The sequence below is a fragment of the Passer domesticus genome, chromosome 12, assembly GCF_036417665.1.
Source record: "Passer domesticus isolate bPasDom1 chromosome 12, bPasDom1.hap1, whole genome shotgun sequence".
In the NCBI taxonomy this organism is placed as follows: Eukaryota; Metazoa; Chordata; class Aves; order Passeriformes; family Passeridae; genus Passer; species Passer domesticus.
The window spans coordinates 13,166,424-13,184,325 of NC_087485.1; the positions used below are offsets into that span (position 1 = coordinate 13,166,424).

General features: G+C 36.2%; 1 protein-coding gene and 1 long non-coding RNA gene across 13 annotated transcripts in view; one reads left to right on the forward strand and one right to left on the reverse strand.

The window, feature by feature from the left end:
* The window catches only part of PHKB (phosphorylase kinase regulatory subunit beta), a 70,557-nt gene that overhangs the window by 34,983 nt on the left and 17,672 nt on the right, over positions 1–17,902 (reverse strand). For all 12 annotated transcript variants that reach the window (XM_064386445.1, XM_064386449.1, XM_064386441.1 and 9 more), the window contains 7 exons: positions 16,040–16,155; positions 10,452–10,515; positions 7,748–7,843; positions 5,897–6,094; positions 5,270–5,327; positions 3,314–3,391; positions 1,227–1,385 (listed from right to left, as the gene is read on the reverse strand). In XM_064386445.1, the coding sequence (XP_064242515.1) occupies positions 1,227–1,385; positions 3,314–3,391; positions 5,270–5,327; positions 5,897–6,094; positions 7,748–7,843; positions 10,452–10,515; positions 16,040–16,155 (769 nt within the window). The remainder of the gene's footprint in view (positions 1–1,226; positions 1,386–3,313; positions 3,392–5,269; positions 5,328–5,896; positions 6,095–7,747; positions 7,844–10,451; positions 10,516–16,039; positions 16,156–17,902) is intronic.
* Positions 1,279–17,025, forward strand: LOC135279251 (uncharacterized). Its single transcript, XR_010346532.1, has 3 exons — positions 1,279–1,602; positions 4,670–4,740; positions 16,965–17,025. It is a non-coding gene; the product is annotated as an uncharacterized LOC135279251 (long non-coding RNA).

Sequence of the window (17,902 nt, forward strand, 5' to 3'; positions counted from 1 at the left end):
TATCTCCAAACCCTGTTTGCAAGAATTACAAGAAAAGCATACTCTGAAATTTTGAATGCTTTGAAAAAAAAAATTAAAAATAAATAAAATAAAAAAGCAGTGTGTAAGAATGTTCAGCAAAGAACTGAAATACAAGAATGTTTATGTTACACAAACAACAGCTAGCAAACTATAAATAGAACTTATTTAACCAGCACTCTACAGGTACAGAAACACACAAATATCAGGACGAGATCAATACCAGCAGAACTACTGCAGCAACCTACAGACACACTGGAGGATTACCTGGCTAATACTCTAATAAGAAAAATTATTTTTTAAAATTAATGGTGAGATTGCCCGCATTTACTTTGAAGTGTTGGATAAAAGAGGAATTTTGCAAGGAATACAGCAAAACCAAACAGGTGGAGTACCAGACAGACTCTGTCCCTCTATACCTAAAGATATATCCACTGTTCTTGCCAACTGCTGAATTTTTAAACTCTTCTTAAATTTCTCTCGTTTTTATTACCAACAAGCTGTTTCCCTTCTGTGTTAACAGAAAAATAGTTTCCAGAACTTCCATCTACTGATTACCAGATAACTGCTGACCATGTTAAAATAAAGTAATGTATCTTCCTCCTGAAAGAAATACTAAAGAAAACAGCCAACTGTGAAGATTTTTCTGGATTAAACATTTTTTTGCATTAACCTACAAAATAATTCCAAGTGAGACTGAGGTTTGTGACTGAAATTTACCGTAACAACCTTCAATGGTCAAACTTTGACACACACATTCAATTGGTCATACAATTGAAAAAAGGTTAAAAATAACACAGATGAATGAATAATTGCAGTCTCTGAGACTGCAACTATTCAAAGTTTTAACTTGTCTTGCTTAAGCAGTCAATAATTTGAATTAAATACTATAAATAATTTACAAACATCACTGTACAGATGAAGCTGATACGGTTAACCCAGAAAGCATCACATTAATATATTCTGTCATGAGGAAAAGGAAGTAAGTGGGAAAGGTAGAAAAAAAAGGATCTGCCATCATGTTGTGATGATGAAATGAAATATTCCACTAAGCTTTATAGTATAGCAGCATAAAACCAAAAAGAGTGCAAAGCAATTTTTATTTGTCGCAGATGCAGCAGAGCAGAGGACACACGGGCCACTCAAGGCCCATTCCAAAGCCAAGGCAGTGCTGTCTGGACTCAGGACAGAGCTGAAGCAGCCCTCACCCAGCAGCTTGGCGATGATGTACACGGCCTGGCCCCACAGGAACAGCTTCCCGTCCCGCCCGCTGTTACTGGGGAAGCGCCGCTGGCTGCCCGGGCTCCGCTTCTCCAGCTCCACAAAGTCAGCGGGCACGTAGTAATACTTGGGGACAACAGGGCACCCTGGGGACAGCAAGCACAGCAGACAGTAAATATCACTGCCCTCACATCACTGGAGTCCCCCAAGAGAGATGAAGTGGATCCAGACCAGGAAATAGTGCACCCCAGTAACAGTTTGAACAGTTTGTCATTCGTTGTTATCTCAGTGAGGAATCCCATGGCAATGTTAAACCACTTTGAATTTCACCAGACATTTCCTCTGAATTTCTGCCCAGAACAGGTATGTCATCTGTGCAGCACCTTCTGTGCAAACTAAAACTAACAGAAGTCACCTGAAGGAAAATGCAGTAAGGCCTAACCAAAAGCCATGAAAGCTGGGTCCCACTGAAACTCTCAGGGTGTTGTGCCCCCAGTTAACACAGGCTCAATACCAGACAACTCTAACTAAAATTCCTGCTCAAAAAAGAGTCAACTTGGTTTTGGATAATTTTATTAATAAAATTATTAAAATGAGTGCTTAAATCTTGAAACATCATGAAACAAAATGGCATAACTTCTCTACTAGAAGATACATACCTTGTATCTAGAATTATGCCACAGGTATTGCTGATCATTTTAAACTTTACTTCAGAACTTTTTAAGTGGACATGCATCAGGAATTTAGGGACATGATTACAAATGATTGACCTACTTATATGAAATTGAAAAGTAAATTAATATGCTTCCCGCATAATTAAATTCCACCTTAATATTGCTCTACTATTGAACTAATTTGGATAAAGAACAGGTGATAAACAGAATAAATCTGTAGTGCCTTACTATTTGCTTAGGAAAAAACACCAAATTACTGGGAAGAAGCAGAGAAAAAATGGAAAAGCAACAGTCATTAGAGATATTAGATTCAAATGAGTGAGGCACCAAAACACACCCAGAAATTTTAAGATGTGACATTTGTGATGACATGCAACAAAAGAAACCACAAGATTAATTTAGTGTCCATGAACCTTCACATACTCATTATTAATCAGAAAAAAGACACAACCAGCAAGAAAAATTTGCTACATAATGCAAATTTGGTAAGGGAATGTTTGACTGCCTTACAGAAATTAGTTCACTTCAAAAAGTTTAAAGAACAAGGCATATTCTGCATGCACTTGTGTAACTGTACCACAGATGTAAGAACAGGTGACTAAAATGCTGAGCCTTAAAATTGGATGGTTCTGTTCTCAGGCCATTTCTTTTCCTCCCACTCAAACTTATGGCTTTTTTCTTTTTTTGACTGAATTTTGGATGGCTGTGCCTGTAGGCCACCACTAGCCTTTTCTGCAGTGCCACAAAAATTCTGAAGTGCCCAATTTAAATAAGAGAACATTTATAATAAAATGATTATGTAGCCACTTTCCCAGCTCTAAGGTAGAAACATTTTCACATGCATATACCAAATTATTTTTTAGAGCTTGCAAAAATGAAGTGACAATGAACAATGAGAGTAATTCTCAGCTGGGTCCAGGTGGGACATTGAAACAATCTGACTGCTGGTAGTTGATATTTGCCTGAAAAGGAGAAGTGAACTTTGCAAACAATGAAACAGAGGTGAAGGAGGGGAGGAACGAGTGGGCACAGTGTAAATCTTACTTTAAGATCCCATAAATTGTGATAATAAAAGTAACATTTTTCTGGGAAAATGCTAATGATTTTTCCAGAAAAATGTTACTTTTATTATCACAATTTATGATGCAATGTATCTACATAAACCAGGTTATTTTAGAATTAGTATTTTTTCCACTAGGAAACATGTTGATGTTCTTCCTTCTCATTTGCTCTGACCACAATATACATTAGGACAGTAATTATATGACCACAATATATATTAGGAAAGTAATTAATACATTAACAGGAAAGTCAGGATTTTTCAAGTCAATTGAGGTCAGGACAATTTCAGGTCAATAAAAAGCTACAATTATTTCAGAAGAACAATTTCCAGAGTATACCTTCAGATGTATGTTGAAGCAAAGGGTCCAGAAGATCTTGATATTCCTTCACTTGTGTAGGATTTCCTCTAAAAATGCCTAAAAATAACCAAACAATAATGGACTTAATGGAAGAAATAATGTTTCCACGACCTCAAGGTTCACAAAAGAGGAAGAAAAACAATCCAGTGTTTACTTTTCAAAACTAAATATTAAGTGCTTACAGACTAAATAGCTCACAAAAAGGAAAAGACTGAACTGTAGGTCACAACAGTCAACTCCCTGATGCTGCTTTTGGGGAGACACTGGTATGTTTGGGACTACCAGTCCCTTAAAAGTTGTTTAGCAGAACTTCCCAAGATGAATCTGATGAGTACTAGCATAAATAATGTTCAGTTCATGGAAAGTTCTTAAATGAAAATATATATTAACAATACAAAACCCATTTCTGTTCATCATAGAAAAAATTGATCTATTTGATAAGCAAGGTGATGTTTTAAAGTAGAATATTTTTTAACATTCAAAGGGGAAAGAGCTAGATGAAAACTTGGCATTATAAATCGTACACTAATATTCCCTTCATCAACCACCATTTTTTTTTCTTTCCATGGCTCTTCAACACTCCATCCAAACCCAAAGCTTGACAAGTATTGTTCACCACATTTTCAAACCTTCCTGAGTATATACACAGGAATATTTACAGTTACTAAGAGACAAATACAATCAAAGTTTGCACACAAAAAGGTGTGTTTCAAGTGACACACTGAGCATTTCAAAACACTCAAGGATACTCATGACATAGGAGCAACCTCTGCTCCTCCCACATCCTTGTCTTTTTGCCATTGCTGTGGATACACTTCAGATTTTGCATTGTGGATTTGGAGATATTTCCGCAAAATCTACTAACAGAATTGTTCTATTTCATAAAAGTGTGGTTCAGGCAAAAAGGATAAGGACAGTATGTGCAAAGTATGTAATTTTTACGGTTTTTTGGATACAAGAAGAGTAAAATGCTTTTTCTATTCTTTTGTTAACCTCAGTTGAAGATTACTGTCTTTTTGTTCTCAAAACTACAAGTGGGCAGCATTAAATGTCAGCACCTTTCTCCTCAGTTTTGGGCCTCACTCTTTGAAAAATGTCAAACATTTCTTTAGAAATATGAATTGTGAAGGCTTATTATATCTTCAAACACAACATTTTAATCTGTGGGTGGCCGCAGAGAGTCGGGGCTGATGGCAGATTTCTGTGCCCCTCACTGTCTTTTTCTGAAAACTATTCAACGTGCCAGAAAGATGGACAGATTTTAACCCATTTAAAAATCTTTCTGACAATTGCAACCCTACTCATGTTCTTATTCAGACTTCTGTTCTTTGCAAGTTCTAGCTTCCATCCTGAGATCACCCCTTGAACTTCTTTGGTGTGTTGCCTGTCCTCACATCAAGACTGAGGTAGTGTCATTTTTGTTGGTTTTGTTTTGATTTTTTAATTTTATTATTCAATCAGACTGACTATGTGAAAAATCGTAGCTAGAAGGAAACTAAACCTTTCCTGGTTCCCTTTCTTCTCTTCTGAATTCTGATTCAATTGCCACACAATGCTCAACTTGAGAAGCCCCAGTGCACATTGAGTGTGGCAGGGTGTTCTCCCTCCCTTTTCTTTCCCGTGCTGCTGTGAAGTTCTGATACATCTGAAAGTTTTTCAGGCTTAAAAGGCAATGCAGGACAATGGCACAGATTGAAGCTTTTAACAAACCCTCACTAAGTTATATTCTAAAAACATTCACACTAAAAATGCTGAAATACAGCGGGTTGGGATGCTTGGGGCTTTGTAACCCAGGAGGCAGAACTCTCAATGAGATATTTAGTGTCACTGCATTATGGTTTATTTTGGCAGGACAGGAAAATAATTTTGTATCTTTCCTCTAAAAGCTCATTTCTCTTATGCCTTTAAGTAACAGGAATGTAAAACTATACTTACCATCAATTATCATGAAAATAAAAAAAATAGGGAATTCACACTCAATGCCATCAAAAAGCTGCAAAGAAGAAAAATTCATCAGACATTTCATCATTTTCATTTAAGTAAACATATATCTGAGTAATTCTGCAGAGTAATTTCCTAGCAACAAAAGGCAAACATGAATGCAAAAATATTTTAGTACATTTAGTATCGCTTAATTCTATGGGCATTTTAACCGTGCCTTTACATCTGCTGTGGCTCATTCTCAAGCAGAATATTTAAATAATCTACTTTTCATTCTTCAAACTATGGGGGAAAATATAAATAAATTTTCATTTAGATAACCTTAACTGATAAATACTGTGATCAAAAGCAAAACTGTTTTCCACACACTCAGACTGTAGTCAGCTGTGAAATTAAATGAAATGATAAATAATTTCCTTATTTGTTATGTGAAATCAACTGTACCCTAAATGTAAATGAAAGCACATTCATTACAAAACAACCCAATGACTCAATGCTGACTTAGCAGTCTCTGAGAACTGCACATGCAAATGACAGAAGGCATCTCCTTGCCTTGGGGGCTTCAGGACCCCCTGAGCAGTGTGCCTGCAGGAGCTGAGGCTCAGCGTGGCCAGGGCTCACCTTGATTTCTGCTGGTTTGTAGTAGCGCCGTGTCCTGTCCTCCAGCGCCGTCCTGTACCCGTCCCTCAGAAATCGCTTAAACCCATATTTGCCTTTCAACTTCCTAATAATTTTATCTAGTGTTTGACCAAACAGAACTTCATCATCCAAAGCAAATCCAGGATAACTAAGGCAGGGCAGGAGAGCTGCATCAGTATTCTGTAGGAGAGGGAGAAATTGGACATTACAAATTTAATTAGATCCCTGACAATTATTTGATGCACAAACAAAGACTGTTTAACTTACTAAGTGAAATATACATTTGGCACATTATCTTATCAAAATCATAGTGCTAATATAGGAAAATAGTGTGCAAAATAAGACTTCTTAGGAAGTGTCAGGATAAACTACAAACCAAATGTGCAGATATATAATTTAGAAGATTACTCATTTAACTCAGAATGCCACCTGCTTCACAGGTGATAATGCACAGACACAATTGAAAACATTATGAAACTTTGTGGTTTAGGATTTTTTTGTTTGTTTTTTAAATACATTCTCCAGATCATTCCTGGAGGAAACACAAACATTTGGGTGTCATGTGCTCAAAAAGAAGCACAAATATTTCATAAAGGTGCAATGCTGAGAAGTACCCACGATTAAATCATCATTTCCAAACAGCTTTTTCAGAAATATTCTTAGGGTGATGGAACAAACAAGCCTGATTTACAATTAAGAAGATAAGGGAATAATTCCTGGAAAAAAACATGAGACACCTTCTCAGGAACCCTGTGGATCTCTTAAGAATTAAAAACACTTGAAAAATTACTAACTAATTTTTAGTTAGCATTTTTGTAATTGCTAACTAATTACTAACTAACTACTACCTGTAGAGGTGCATCACCTCTACTGGTAAGCTTCCAGAAAAAAACAGAAAAGTATCATTTTCTGCTGATATAGTCAAGATATTTAACTATTTTAAATTTCTGCCAACATGACTGACACAAACCCAACAAAGGAAGAAAAGAGCACCTAGATTTATATGGGATAAGTTATAAAATCAGCTCCTGTTGGAATATTTCAAGTCTCCAGCAAATAACAAACAGCAAGAGTTCTAAAAGACCCTTTGACTATAAAAAAATTAGCTGACAGTGCCTTTTATATTAATTATCTAGCACTACAACTCTGCTATAATTCTTCTACACAATAAGCAAACTATTAATGTTTAAGATTAATAGCCTGATTCATGAACAAAACTGCTATTATATTCCAGAATGAATAAAAAAGCAGAACCAACCCTATTATCACTCATTTTAAATTACTGATTCTCTAACACCAAATTTACCTTTGATGCTAGCACTGAAATAGATGGGATTTTTTAACTAATCTATATTTATGTCATTTATATTTACTCATTAAGGAAATACATTTGTAACAGTAGTTTATAACAACAAGAAGTTGTTCATATTCAGCAATTTATGATAAGCCAAGCTTAAAGGCTTTTTTCCTAGACAAAAGAAAGAATTAAAGCTAAAACAAAGGGTTTCAAAAGTACAGACATGGTGTATAGTGGAAACTAGGCCAAAAGAAAAACCAATCCCCGAGGCTGCAAATCTCACTTAAGTTATTTCAACTTTTATTTTAAAGTTGTCTGGAAAGCTACCATGAGGTTACCATTTTAATCTAAGTATTAAAAAAATAAAGAGCACCATTTTAATTCCTGTTCAGAAAAACAACTCCATCACAGTGACACTTAAAAGCAAAAATTGAACACCTCCCCAGCAAATTTCACATTTATCAAGCAGACCAGAAGGTCCATCATACAACTGAGAACTCACATGCTGCTGAGGTGAATTTGTGTCAGTGACTTACGTGGGACCTGGACTCGCGGGGCAGCAGGGAGCACAGGGTCTGTCTGTTCCGGTTATGGGCATCGAAATCCACAAATATGACAGACCACGAGCAGCCCTGCAACACAACGTGGGGTTTGTTTAAGGCAAAGGGAAGAAGCTTGGAGCATTCTGCTGAAACTCATCAGCTCTGTGTTTAATTTAGGTTATGTTGTCATTGCTTGGGAGCTGAAAATTTTAATCAGAAAACACAGCACAACATCAAGTCGAAAATATTTTGATTTTTAAATATACTGAAGTATAGCCAAAATTAGATGGCTTTATCACTGATTAGTAATTATATGATTCATTCAAGCTATTAACTCTTCTATTAACACTTGAAAAATGAGGCCTGTGTTAAGGACAAACAAAAAAGAGTAGTTGTTCTTCCCTGTGAACACAGGAAATGTTCTCAACAGTGATGCTGAATATTTCATTACAAGTCAGAACACAAACAATTGGCTATTCAGCACAGGTACTGCTTTAGACAAGGACTTGCATAGCAAATAAAAATTGTCTGCTTTTCAGTTATTGTAAGGTCTGCATTATCAACATCTACTCCTTGGTAAAATCTACTTCCTAATAAAATCAGTAATTTCACACTGTATTTCTCTGCCAACTTCTTGATACACCCTGAAACACTAAAAAAATTTCCTCTGACTGAGATAGTTTAAACAGAATCAATAGCATTTAGAACTATTACCAGTAGGCAGCTTCTTGCAAATTCAGGTTTGTTAATGAACAGGTATCTTCGTGTATGTTGCAACTGGTAATGAATCTCAGGATCACTCCCCCATTGGAAGACACAGTCAATCTGAATTCATTCCACTAATGGTCATAAATCCCAAAAATTTTCATAAATCCACCAAATTTCTCCTAAACAGCAGCTTCTTTGGTGTACTACTTTCCTAGGAAGACTGTTCCAGAAGACTCCCACCATTCTAATTATTAAAAACTTCAATTTCCAGTGAAGTTTCTACATAAATACCTCACCACCCTTCTTTGTGGCAGTACCAACATCCACTGAGATGCTTCTCCAAAGAGTTTTATTCTTACTTACAATTTATTGCACTCTAATTATATATCGTTATCATAAAAATACACAGCTTTTGCTTTACTAGGGTAAACAAAACCCTAAACAATTTTTTCCACTGTTCTCATGAAAAATAATCTGTTTTCTCAGTCATTCCATCAAGATACACACTGAGTAATGCTGCAATAACAATGTACACAAATAATCACATTGGCTTTGAAGGTTTTAACTTTCTTCTTAGTCCAGATTCTGATTATTCACAATTCTCTAAACTCACCTACAAACTCAGAACACAACCTGCCTACACGTGCAGTTCCCAAGTCTGTGCTGCAGGGAAGGATTCTCTGGGGATTCAGGAGCAGGCTCATTTGCATTTCCTAAACCCACAAGCACCTTGTTTGACAAATGAACCATTTTTCACTTCTCTAAAGGCTGTAAACTTCTGGAGTAAGAACACCTTGCAGAGACTTGATTTATGAAAAAAAAAGAAAATGTTTTTTGCCCAACCCAATAGAGGGCATGCAGCTCAAACAGAAACAAGTCTGCCCAGGCCAGCCTTTAATGTGCTCCTCTTGCTGTGAGCAGGGCTCCCCCAGCAGTGATTTCTGCACGTTGTACCTGTGCAGCTGCAGGTGCAAACAAGGCTCTTCAGGGGCACAAGAGGATTTCTCAAAGCCACTGGAACACAGCTGGAGCTAAGCACAAAGGCAAACTCTGCACAGACTGAAGGTCAAAATGGGTTCTGTTAATGCCAGCTACAGATCTCAGAAATAAACTCTCAAAGCATTTAAATCGGTCTTGCTTCAGCAAGAATCCTTTTCAGAATTCAGCAAGAAAAATTGAAAAAAAACCTCAACAGCCACATTTATTGGTGCTTGAACTGTTGAGAAGGTAAAGATTATAGATAAGTGTCATTTCTGAAATAATAACAATGCATGTACAACATCTGATCACTACTGAAGATCCATACTACCTCCTAGTTCTGAACACTCAACATCAGCTTTTAAAATGTATAACATCTCTCTTCCATATAGACATTTTCTAAACCATTAATTTGGAAAAGTATTCCTTTATTTTAGCTACAGACTACTGTAGGTATAGCACCAAAGAAAGATGCACATAGAAGGGGAATACACAGCAGATATAAAAGTCGCAGGAAAGGCTTGCTTCCCTAAATGAGCCAAGCCACATAAAGGATGAGAAAAGACTTTATAGATGTGCAACACACTGGAATTAAAAACAGGCATAAAATTGGGATTACATAAAAGCAGCTTGTTTAAAGTCTTGATGAAAAGCTACATGAAGGAAGCAGACAAAAGGAAGGCAATGCTTGAAGGTGGAGGTATATTCTAGTATCAGCAACAGATACAGCTCTGAAGGAAAAAAACAGTTTGGCAACAAAATTCTGTTCCAGACTAAGCTACAAGCACTTTAGAATTTTTTCTAAGAAAAAATCCCAAGTGATTCTTGATAGAAAGGGCACTAATGATTTTATCAGATCAATTCTGTACCTGAAACAGCAGCAACTAGTTTGCTGACTTTCTTTAAAGCTGGAATCTAACAAACTGTGCTAGATACTTCTAAATATCCTCTGAGCCACCCTGTAAATCATTATTGCTAACAAAAAAGGAGGGAAAACAAACACTTCTATTACCTGATTTCCAAAGAGATTGAAACCATTAATTGCTTCTAAAGCTGCCTTTGCCAGTCCCACGGAGCTGAGGAGAAAGCAAAACAAAAACCCTCAGGTATCACAATTCAAGCCCAGGGTAAAACTTCACACACTCAACAGCTTTCATTGCCATGATCTTTTCTTGATTTTTATTTCAGGCTTAACCTTTATGTTACTAAAATGATGATGCAGCAGATTTGGGGTTGTTTTGGTGGTAGGTTGTTTGGTTTTTTTTCTCTGAAGTATTACTCAGCATTTTTATTTGTCTTCAAATGCCAGAGACCATCTCACAAAAGAACTTCTGTTCTCACCTTGCTATCAGACGTTGGCATTAAGCATTTCAAGGTCTCACTAATAGCACACAGAGGATTTAATTCAGCACAATTTTTCAAACCAGCTCTCTTGCATTAAGCTTTAAAAGACTGATTTCTAGCTTTCAATGTAATAAAAGAGCTCATCAATCTGAATTCATAAAAGAAGGATTTTCGTATGTCAACCATATAGTGACACATCTTTTATTTTGCTTCATCACAAAGAAAACATGACCCAGAAATTCCATCAACAAGATTTCAAGTTAGCACTTACATTTTAAGACACTATGGATTAAAATCATGAATAATTATATAATTTTAAAATCAAATTCTATGTTAAAATTATTTATTAACCACTATGTAAATGCCACAGTACAAATAAAATACATTTTAACAAAGTATTTTCATTTAAAAAGTGTAGTTTTCTATTTTCCTTGTATTTAAAAAAAAAGTGAAGAAGCATTCTTTTCCTTTCAGTTTCACTCCTCTTTTTCTCAGTTTTAAAGAATACATAATTATAGATAAATATTCAGATAATAAGCACTAACTATTCCCCATTTCTGTGTAAGAGTTGTTGTGACTGTATTGACAAATAATTTCATCATCCAGCCCCCTACCAAAAAAATGAACAACAATTAAATTGGCAGAAATCTGCAAACAGGGACTGTGCTTCAGTCTCTTCTTTTCTATGGAACACTCTGGGATGGAAGCAAACATTTTACCTCACTCTAAATAAACTGATTTTTACTATCCATTATTCTAAAATATGAAATTTCAAATGATTACTAACAAATTCATATTTTAAATATACGGTCTAATTATGATTACACAGGAAATATTGAAAGTTATGAAAACAATTCAATGCAGTTACAGATTTTTTTTTTTAATTATTACTTTACCTGGGTTGGTTCTAATATTAGAAATACTTCAGACTGATTTCACACTTTATCATTTATAAACCCCCATGCTCCTTACTGAAACACTGCCAGAATTAATACTCCTGGGTTCCAGTTCTAATTGCTCAACAAGAGAAGGCTGACCAGCTTAAGCACAGCCTGCTCTGAGCAGCTGCCTCTGCGTGGTGTCTTCTGATGCTGAAAGCTTTTAGAGAAGGAGAATGAGATGAAGAAATAAACTGAACTCAGAAGAGCTGGGAATGTAATTATTTTTCTGGCTTTGTTTCAAATACCTAAAAAAAAGGTAATTGTTCTAAAAATTGCTTTATTCTAATTATCACCTAGCCATTGATCAAATAAATTGACATGATGACTCAGAACAGAAATTTTCAGAGGAATTCAGTATTATTAAACTGCATATGCAGAAGGTAAAAATCAGAGAAATCCTGCACACTGGAGGTTGTATCCCATGTTAAAATCTCCTATTTTCCTTTCAAGTAACAGTCTTAATATCAATATGATATATTTTCAGAGTGAGGAAAAAGTTACTCATAAAAGGTAGAGAAGTAATAAATATTCAGTTGGCATTCAGATAACATAAAACTACTCAGTCTACAAAATAGGATGATACTGCTTGAATGAAATTCAAGGCAAACATGTATTCCTTCCTTGAAATCATCTCTACTTTGCAGACTCAGTCATTATTCTACAAGAAGACTAATTTAGTAATTTACTGTAATTTATCAGCATTTCTCTACCTCTAGTTATTGAAAGCCCTTGGAAACTTCATTACTCTCACAATTACTTGCCACTGACCATATAAACATCCCAACATTGTTGATCACTCTCTTCACCACACACACAAGTACTACTTAGATTATCAAGTAGTTTTATGGGTAAAAGTTTTATGGGTAGATGACAGGAAGAAGTCCTTTAAAAGAAAAAATAAGTCTGTGAAGAGCCTTTGTATCAAGTGTGTCTTTACAAGAGTGAACAATCACAGCACAGCACTCTTCAGGACTGTGATCACACTCCACACACATTTCATTCCTACTGATTAATGCCTTCCTGTTGGGAAAATTGCTGAAGAGGTTCTGTAATAAACATTATGCTTGTGTCTTTGTATAGAAAATACATTCCTCACACTCTACAACTTAGTAACAAAAGAAATGGAGCGTCTTAACAGAATGAATTAATGGCAAAATGAATTTTAATAAATGTACTCCTTCCTCCACTCATTAAGCCACAATGAATAGACTGTACTGACCTGTGGGACTCTGCCACAGGTGCTTACTTGGAGATGGGCCCAAAAGAAAACCTTAGCCAAACTCTCTTAAAATAGCCCTCTAAAAATTTCACAGGATCATGAAGTCATTGGCCAGAAGGGACATACAGAACTAATCTAGCCCAGCACAAAACCTCACTTGAAGCCCAATATCTAAACAAGACCAATTTAAGTAAACCACAGCCTGTACCAGACAAGTCTCACAAGCCTCCAAGGATGGAGACTCTCTTCTGATCATCCCGCTCTTTCCTTCTCTGGGCTTCAAATGGAAAGGTTTCTTCTTAATGTCCCCACTGAACCTCATCAAGTGCAATCCTCAGACCTTACTGGAGCTGCCAATTATTTTAATGTGTCAAGGATTAACAAGAGCAGCCTTGCAATCATCATGCCACTGGGTAACATTTGACCTTGAGCCATATTTAGATCAGGGAAAGATGAGACTAACCTAGAGAAACTACTTCCAGCTTGCTAGAAGAGACTTAGTAAATGTAGTTAAACAGCATTCATAATTCTCATTACTTTTTAATTGTTGGATTCAACCCCTCAGTAAAATACCTAAGGGCAAACACTAAAATTTGCATATTTTTAGCAAATGTAAATCAAAATACACCTTCAAGTATATCCACCCTTAATCCTCCTCCTGTACAATTTCTTGCCTCCATCCAAATGCTCTGCATTTCAACTGGAACATCAAGCACCACAGAGGATGTGAAAAATAAGCAAACAAGAAAAAATTTCTACGTCACTAATAATTTTGTAACTATATAAAGCAAAAAAAGAACAAGGAAGGACAGCACAAGAGCAATGTGCTCTATACTCCAGAGAAGAGCAGGAGGCCCTGCAGTTCCAGCTTTGGAATATGAGGATGCTGCACTTTGGCAGTTTCCTGATTCTCAGGGTGCATATGGGAGGTGTCAGAGGCACTTTGCACAGCTACTCAGCAGATGCCTGCAGAGCAGCTGCATCAAACAGCTCCAGGACAAATTAATTTCTGTCAAGTTCAGCTGTATGGGAAGGGATCACACTACAATAAAAGCTGTTACAAATCTTGCCTTTGAACCAATAAAAGACATCAATTTGCATACATCAGTGAAGACGTGCTCCACAGAGTGTTCTGCTATTTATCTTTTATCACAAGTGTTTGGAGCTGTACTAAGAGAATTCTGAGACTGTGAAGGCTTAAAATATCTGCATCTTTTAACATGGGCCATAATGTCCAGCTATTATTCACAGACTTCCAACAGTATATTATCTTCTTTGAACAGAAAGCCTCTTTCAATAAAGCACAAGAATCACCTACTCATTCTGAAAGCAAACACAGCCTGTTTGGAGGCTTCCATCACAGCTTTAAGAGTCAGGAGTGCACCATCCTTAACACTGACCCTGAGGAGGGCACTTTGGGGTCCATAATCACAGGAGACCCACATACATCACTTGTGAGTAGACCTGATATTCATAATTGCTTCATCAATTTAAAACAAAAGGGGGTTTATTGCTCTCTTTGGTAGATACAGTTGGAACATAAAGTATAAAGAATATTTCAGTATACCCAGGGCTTTCCTCAATAATATCTAAAAATGTCTTTTGATGCATGTTGCCCTTCCATTTTTCCTGATTTATGAGAACCAGGGAAATTGCCTACCAGCCTTCTACAGTGAAGCAGAGTATCCACATGTACCCAAAGAATGATAAATAGAGGCAATACTTGTTTCTGATGACCAAAGTGTATTTCTTAAATTAGGACCAAGCTCTGTGTTTCCCCTTATGCTAGCTCAATGATGTGTTAGATTGGCCCAGTCCATCTCACAAAACTTTACCCTTAGAAAAACCAACCTATAAATGTCAGCCTAGATTAAGACAAAACAACATGCCCATTTCCATCTGTTTAAAAGATGCTCAGTTTTCCCTGAAGAAAATTCACATATTGAATAACCAGAATGCTGCAAACAGGAGACACAGGAGTCTCTGTGTTCCTTTTGCACATTTCTACAAGGTGAGATTTGGAAAGAAGCATTTGCTTCTCTATGTAGTCATGTAGCTCATGTAGTCTGGCATTTGACAATTTTAAAGACACAGTAGGAGAAAAGAAAATCTGCAAAGTCATAAAGCAGATTACATAACAATAACTTGAATTTTTTTTTTTTTTAGTTCCCATATTGATATAAAAGGTTCTATAAAAGCCCTGAAAAAAACCCCCCTACATTAAGAGTATTGCTGCAAGGACACATAACTATATCTATAGGTTAAAATATACATGCCTGCATGTGGGCTAAGAAAAATAATTAATTTTCAAATGACAGGATGGATTTCTTTGGCAATATTGAAGACTGGAAGAAACGTGTATTCCTTGCAAGTCCTTGATAATAAAGAATATCAATAATGTTTTCAAAATCCAAAGATATCCAAGCTATAGCCATTTTTATGATTAATAAGACCTCAGAAGTCAAAAAGTGAAGAAAACAATAGTAACGCTAGGAAAATCAAGTTGTCAGATTACAGATTTGATCCTCCAAGGCAGAGAGCACATGAGTGATGCCGTGGAGGTGAGCAGGACAACTCCAGCATTAAAATGCTACCAGCATTGCTCCTGTCTCTGACAGGGCTCAGACCTTGCAGCATCTGAAGAACCTGAAAAAAGAGCTTGGCACTAGGCTGCTCTCCAGTGTACAGCATCTTCTTCCCACCACAGTGCAGAAAAGAAAATCTAAACTCATGATTCTACACCTTTTTAAAGCAGGATATTCCTAACAATTTTTTTAATATGATTCCAATCCCACTGCACATGCCTCAAGACCCTGAGTTGTTCTGAACACAAGTTTCAGAATTATATACATGCAGCTGCACATAATTATTGGAATTTGAATACTCAAACAGCTAAGCAGCCATGTGGTTATTTCAGCATGCCTATCATGATGAAATTATCTTCCCATTTTCCCAAAATACATCCGTCAGTCTTTAGAGAACCTTAATTTAGTTCAAACAGTATTCTCATGCATTATTATTTTTAGCTCACTCCATGATAAATTCTTTTCATTCATTTACTAGCTTTGGCTAACAGAGCTACATTTGCTCACCTACCTTGAGTGCAGCTCTGGGCTGCCATTGTTGTATTTGCTGCCTCTTTCCCAGACACCAAAATCTGGTACACGATAGGCTCTCTCCACACAAAACACAAGGTTCTGGATGAAGGACACCTACAGGAAAAACAAGTGACTGAAGGAAAATGAAAGCACATATTTTCTGGTTTTTTTTTCCAAAAGACAAACCTGCTATTCCTTGCAACTGTTCTTTCCATCCTTTTCTGTCTCAACTCAAAGAATGATGTTCCCAAGTTCAAATATTCTCTAAACTAAAAACCAGTTTTTAATCACAATATGTTAAGACCTGTCCTAACTGAGGTGCCAATGTGAATTTACACAGAAATTGCAACAAAGGCAGGGATAAAAATGATTACATATCCAAGACATATATTTGAAGAACTCCAAAAAGGTGGCATTTTCTCAAAAAATTACACTAACATCAGAAACCAAAACAAAATTAGAACACAGGAATCCTGGTGCTTTTTCTTAATTAATTTTAAGAGAATTTATATGCCAAAGTTTTATTAAATAAGCTCCAGATAATATATATTTATGCAGATTCAAACACACTCCTTTCTAAACACAAATAAAACTCCAAACCAATTTATTATAATTAAAATCTCTTCTTGGACCAACACATTTCAACTGAATACCAAAGTACAGAAGGGTATTTTAAGGTATTTAAGATGTACTCAACTATAGCTGGGAACTTAACAGATAATTTTTCCTGATTTACACTGTTGAAAGAGACATTTGGAGTTGCTTGACTGTAGGAAAATGAAATTGAGCATAAGTTTTATAGTTCATTTTAAAGAGTCCACAGATTGGAGCTTAGAGAAAATGTAAACACAAGCACAAGCTTTACACTGGTTCATCTCCAAAGCAGGGATTCATTTCATCCCCTCCCATCCAAATTATTCTAGGGGACTGTGGAAAAGAAACTACTGCAATGGCTACAAACACAACCATACTGAGGAACTACAGAGAAGGATCCACTGTGCTACCATTGGGTTTTTTCAATGAGCTATGTAACAAAACCCAATCTTTTACTGAAAGGTATTTGCCTATATGCCTTTGTTATGCCTTTTTTTCCTCCATTTTTCTTTAAATTTTAAAAATTTACTATTTCAGATTTACTCTTTATATTTTTATATTTGGTCTTTTAGCTAATACCAGTCCACTACCAATATAATAATTCTAGACACACTTGTCCCTCTTTATTTAATGTCTCTGCTAAAATTTCACTATGAGGTGTACAATTATCTACACACCAGATCTTTTCATGGTTACTTTCAAGAAAACTCTGTCTCACTTTTCAGCTATGCCCAGTATATATGCCCTGTAATTTAGCCTTTGGCTGCATTAAAATGAACTTTCTCTGAATGAAGCCAGAACACCCAAATATTAAGAGTGTGGCTTTTCCCATGTCTATCAATAACTGAAATTTATATGAAGGGGCAAATAGCATCACATAGAACATATAACCTTATGGATGACTTTTTACCAGTGATGATATTTGGAACACAGGAAAAGAATGGTCAATTACAGACATTTTATGACACTACCTAGGGTTTCCAAACAGCAGATTTACATCAAAAAAGCCATCAAATAACTTGTTGTAAACCAGAATCTTCAGAGAACAAATTATTCCTATCACAGGCATGTAAATGCTATAACCAGATCAATGCCATACAGAAATTATGGGTTGTGTGCTAAGCTTATTTATCCAAAGTTGAGCATGTGGAGATGGAAGTGTAATAAAGAGCACACACCCAGCATGGATGCCTGCAAATATTCACAGTGCTGGGTAATGTGTGGCTAACTGCTCTCATTCTAACTCACACAGTCACACGCTGCTGTC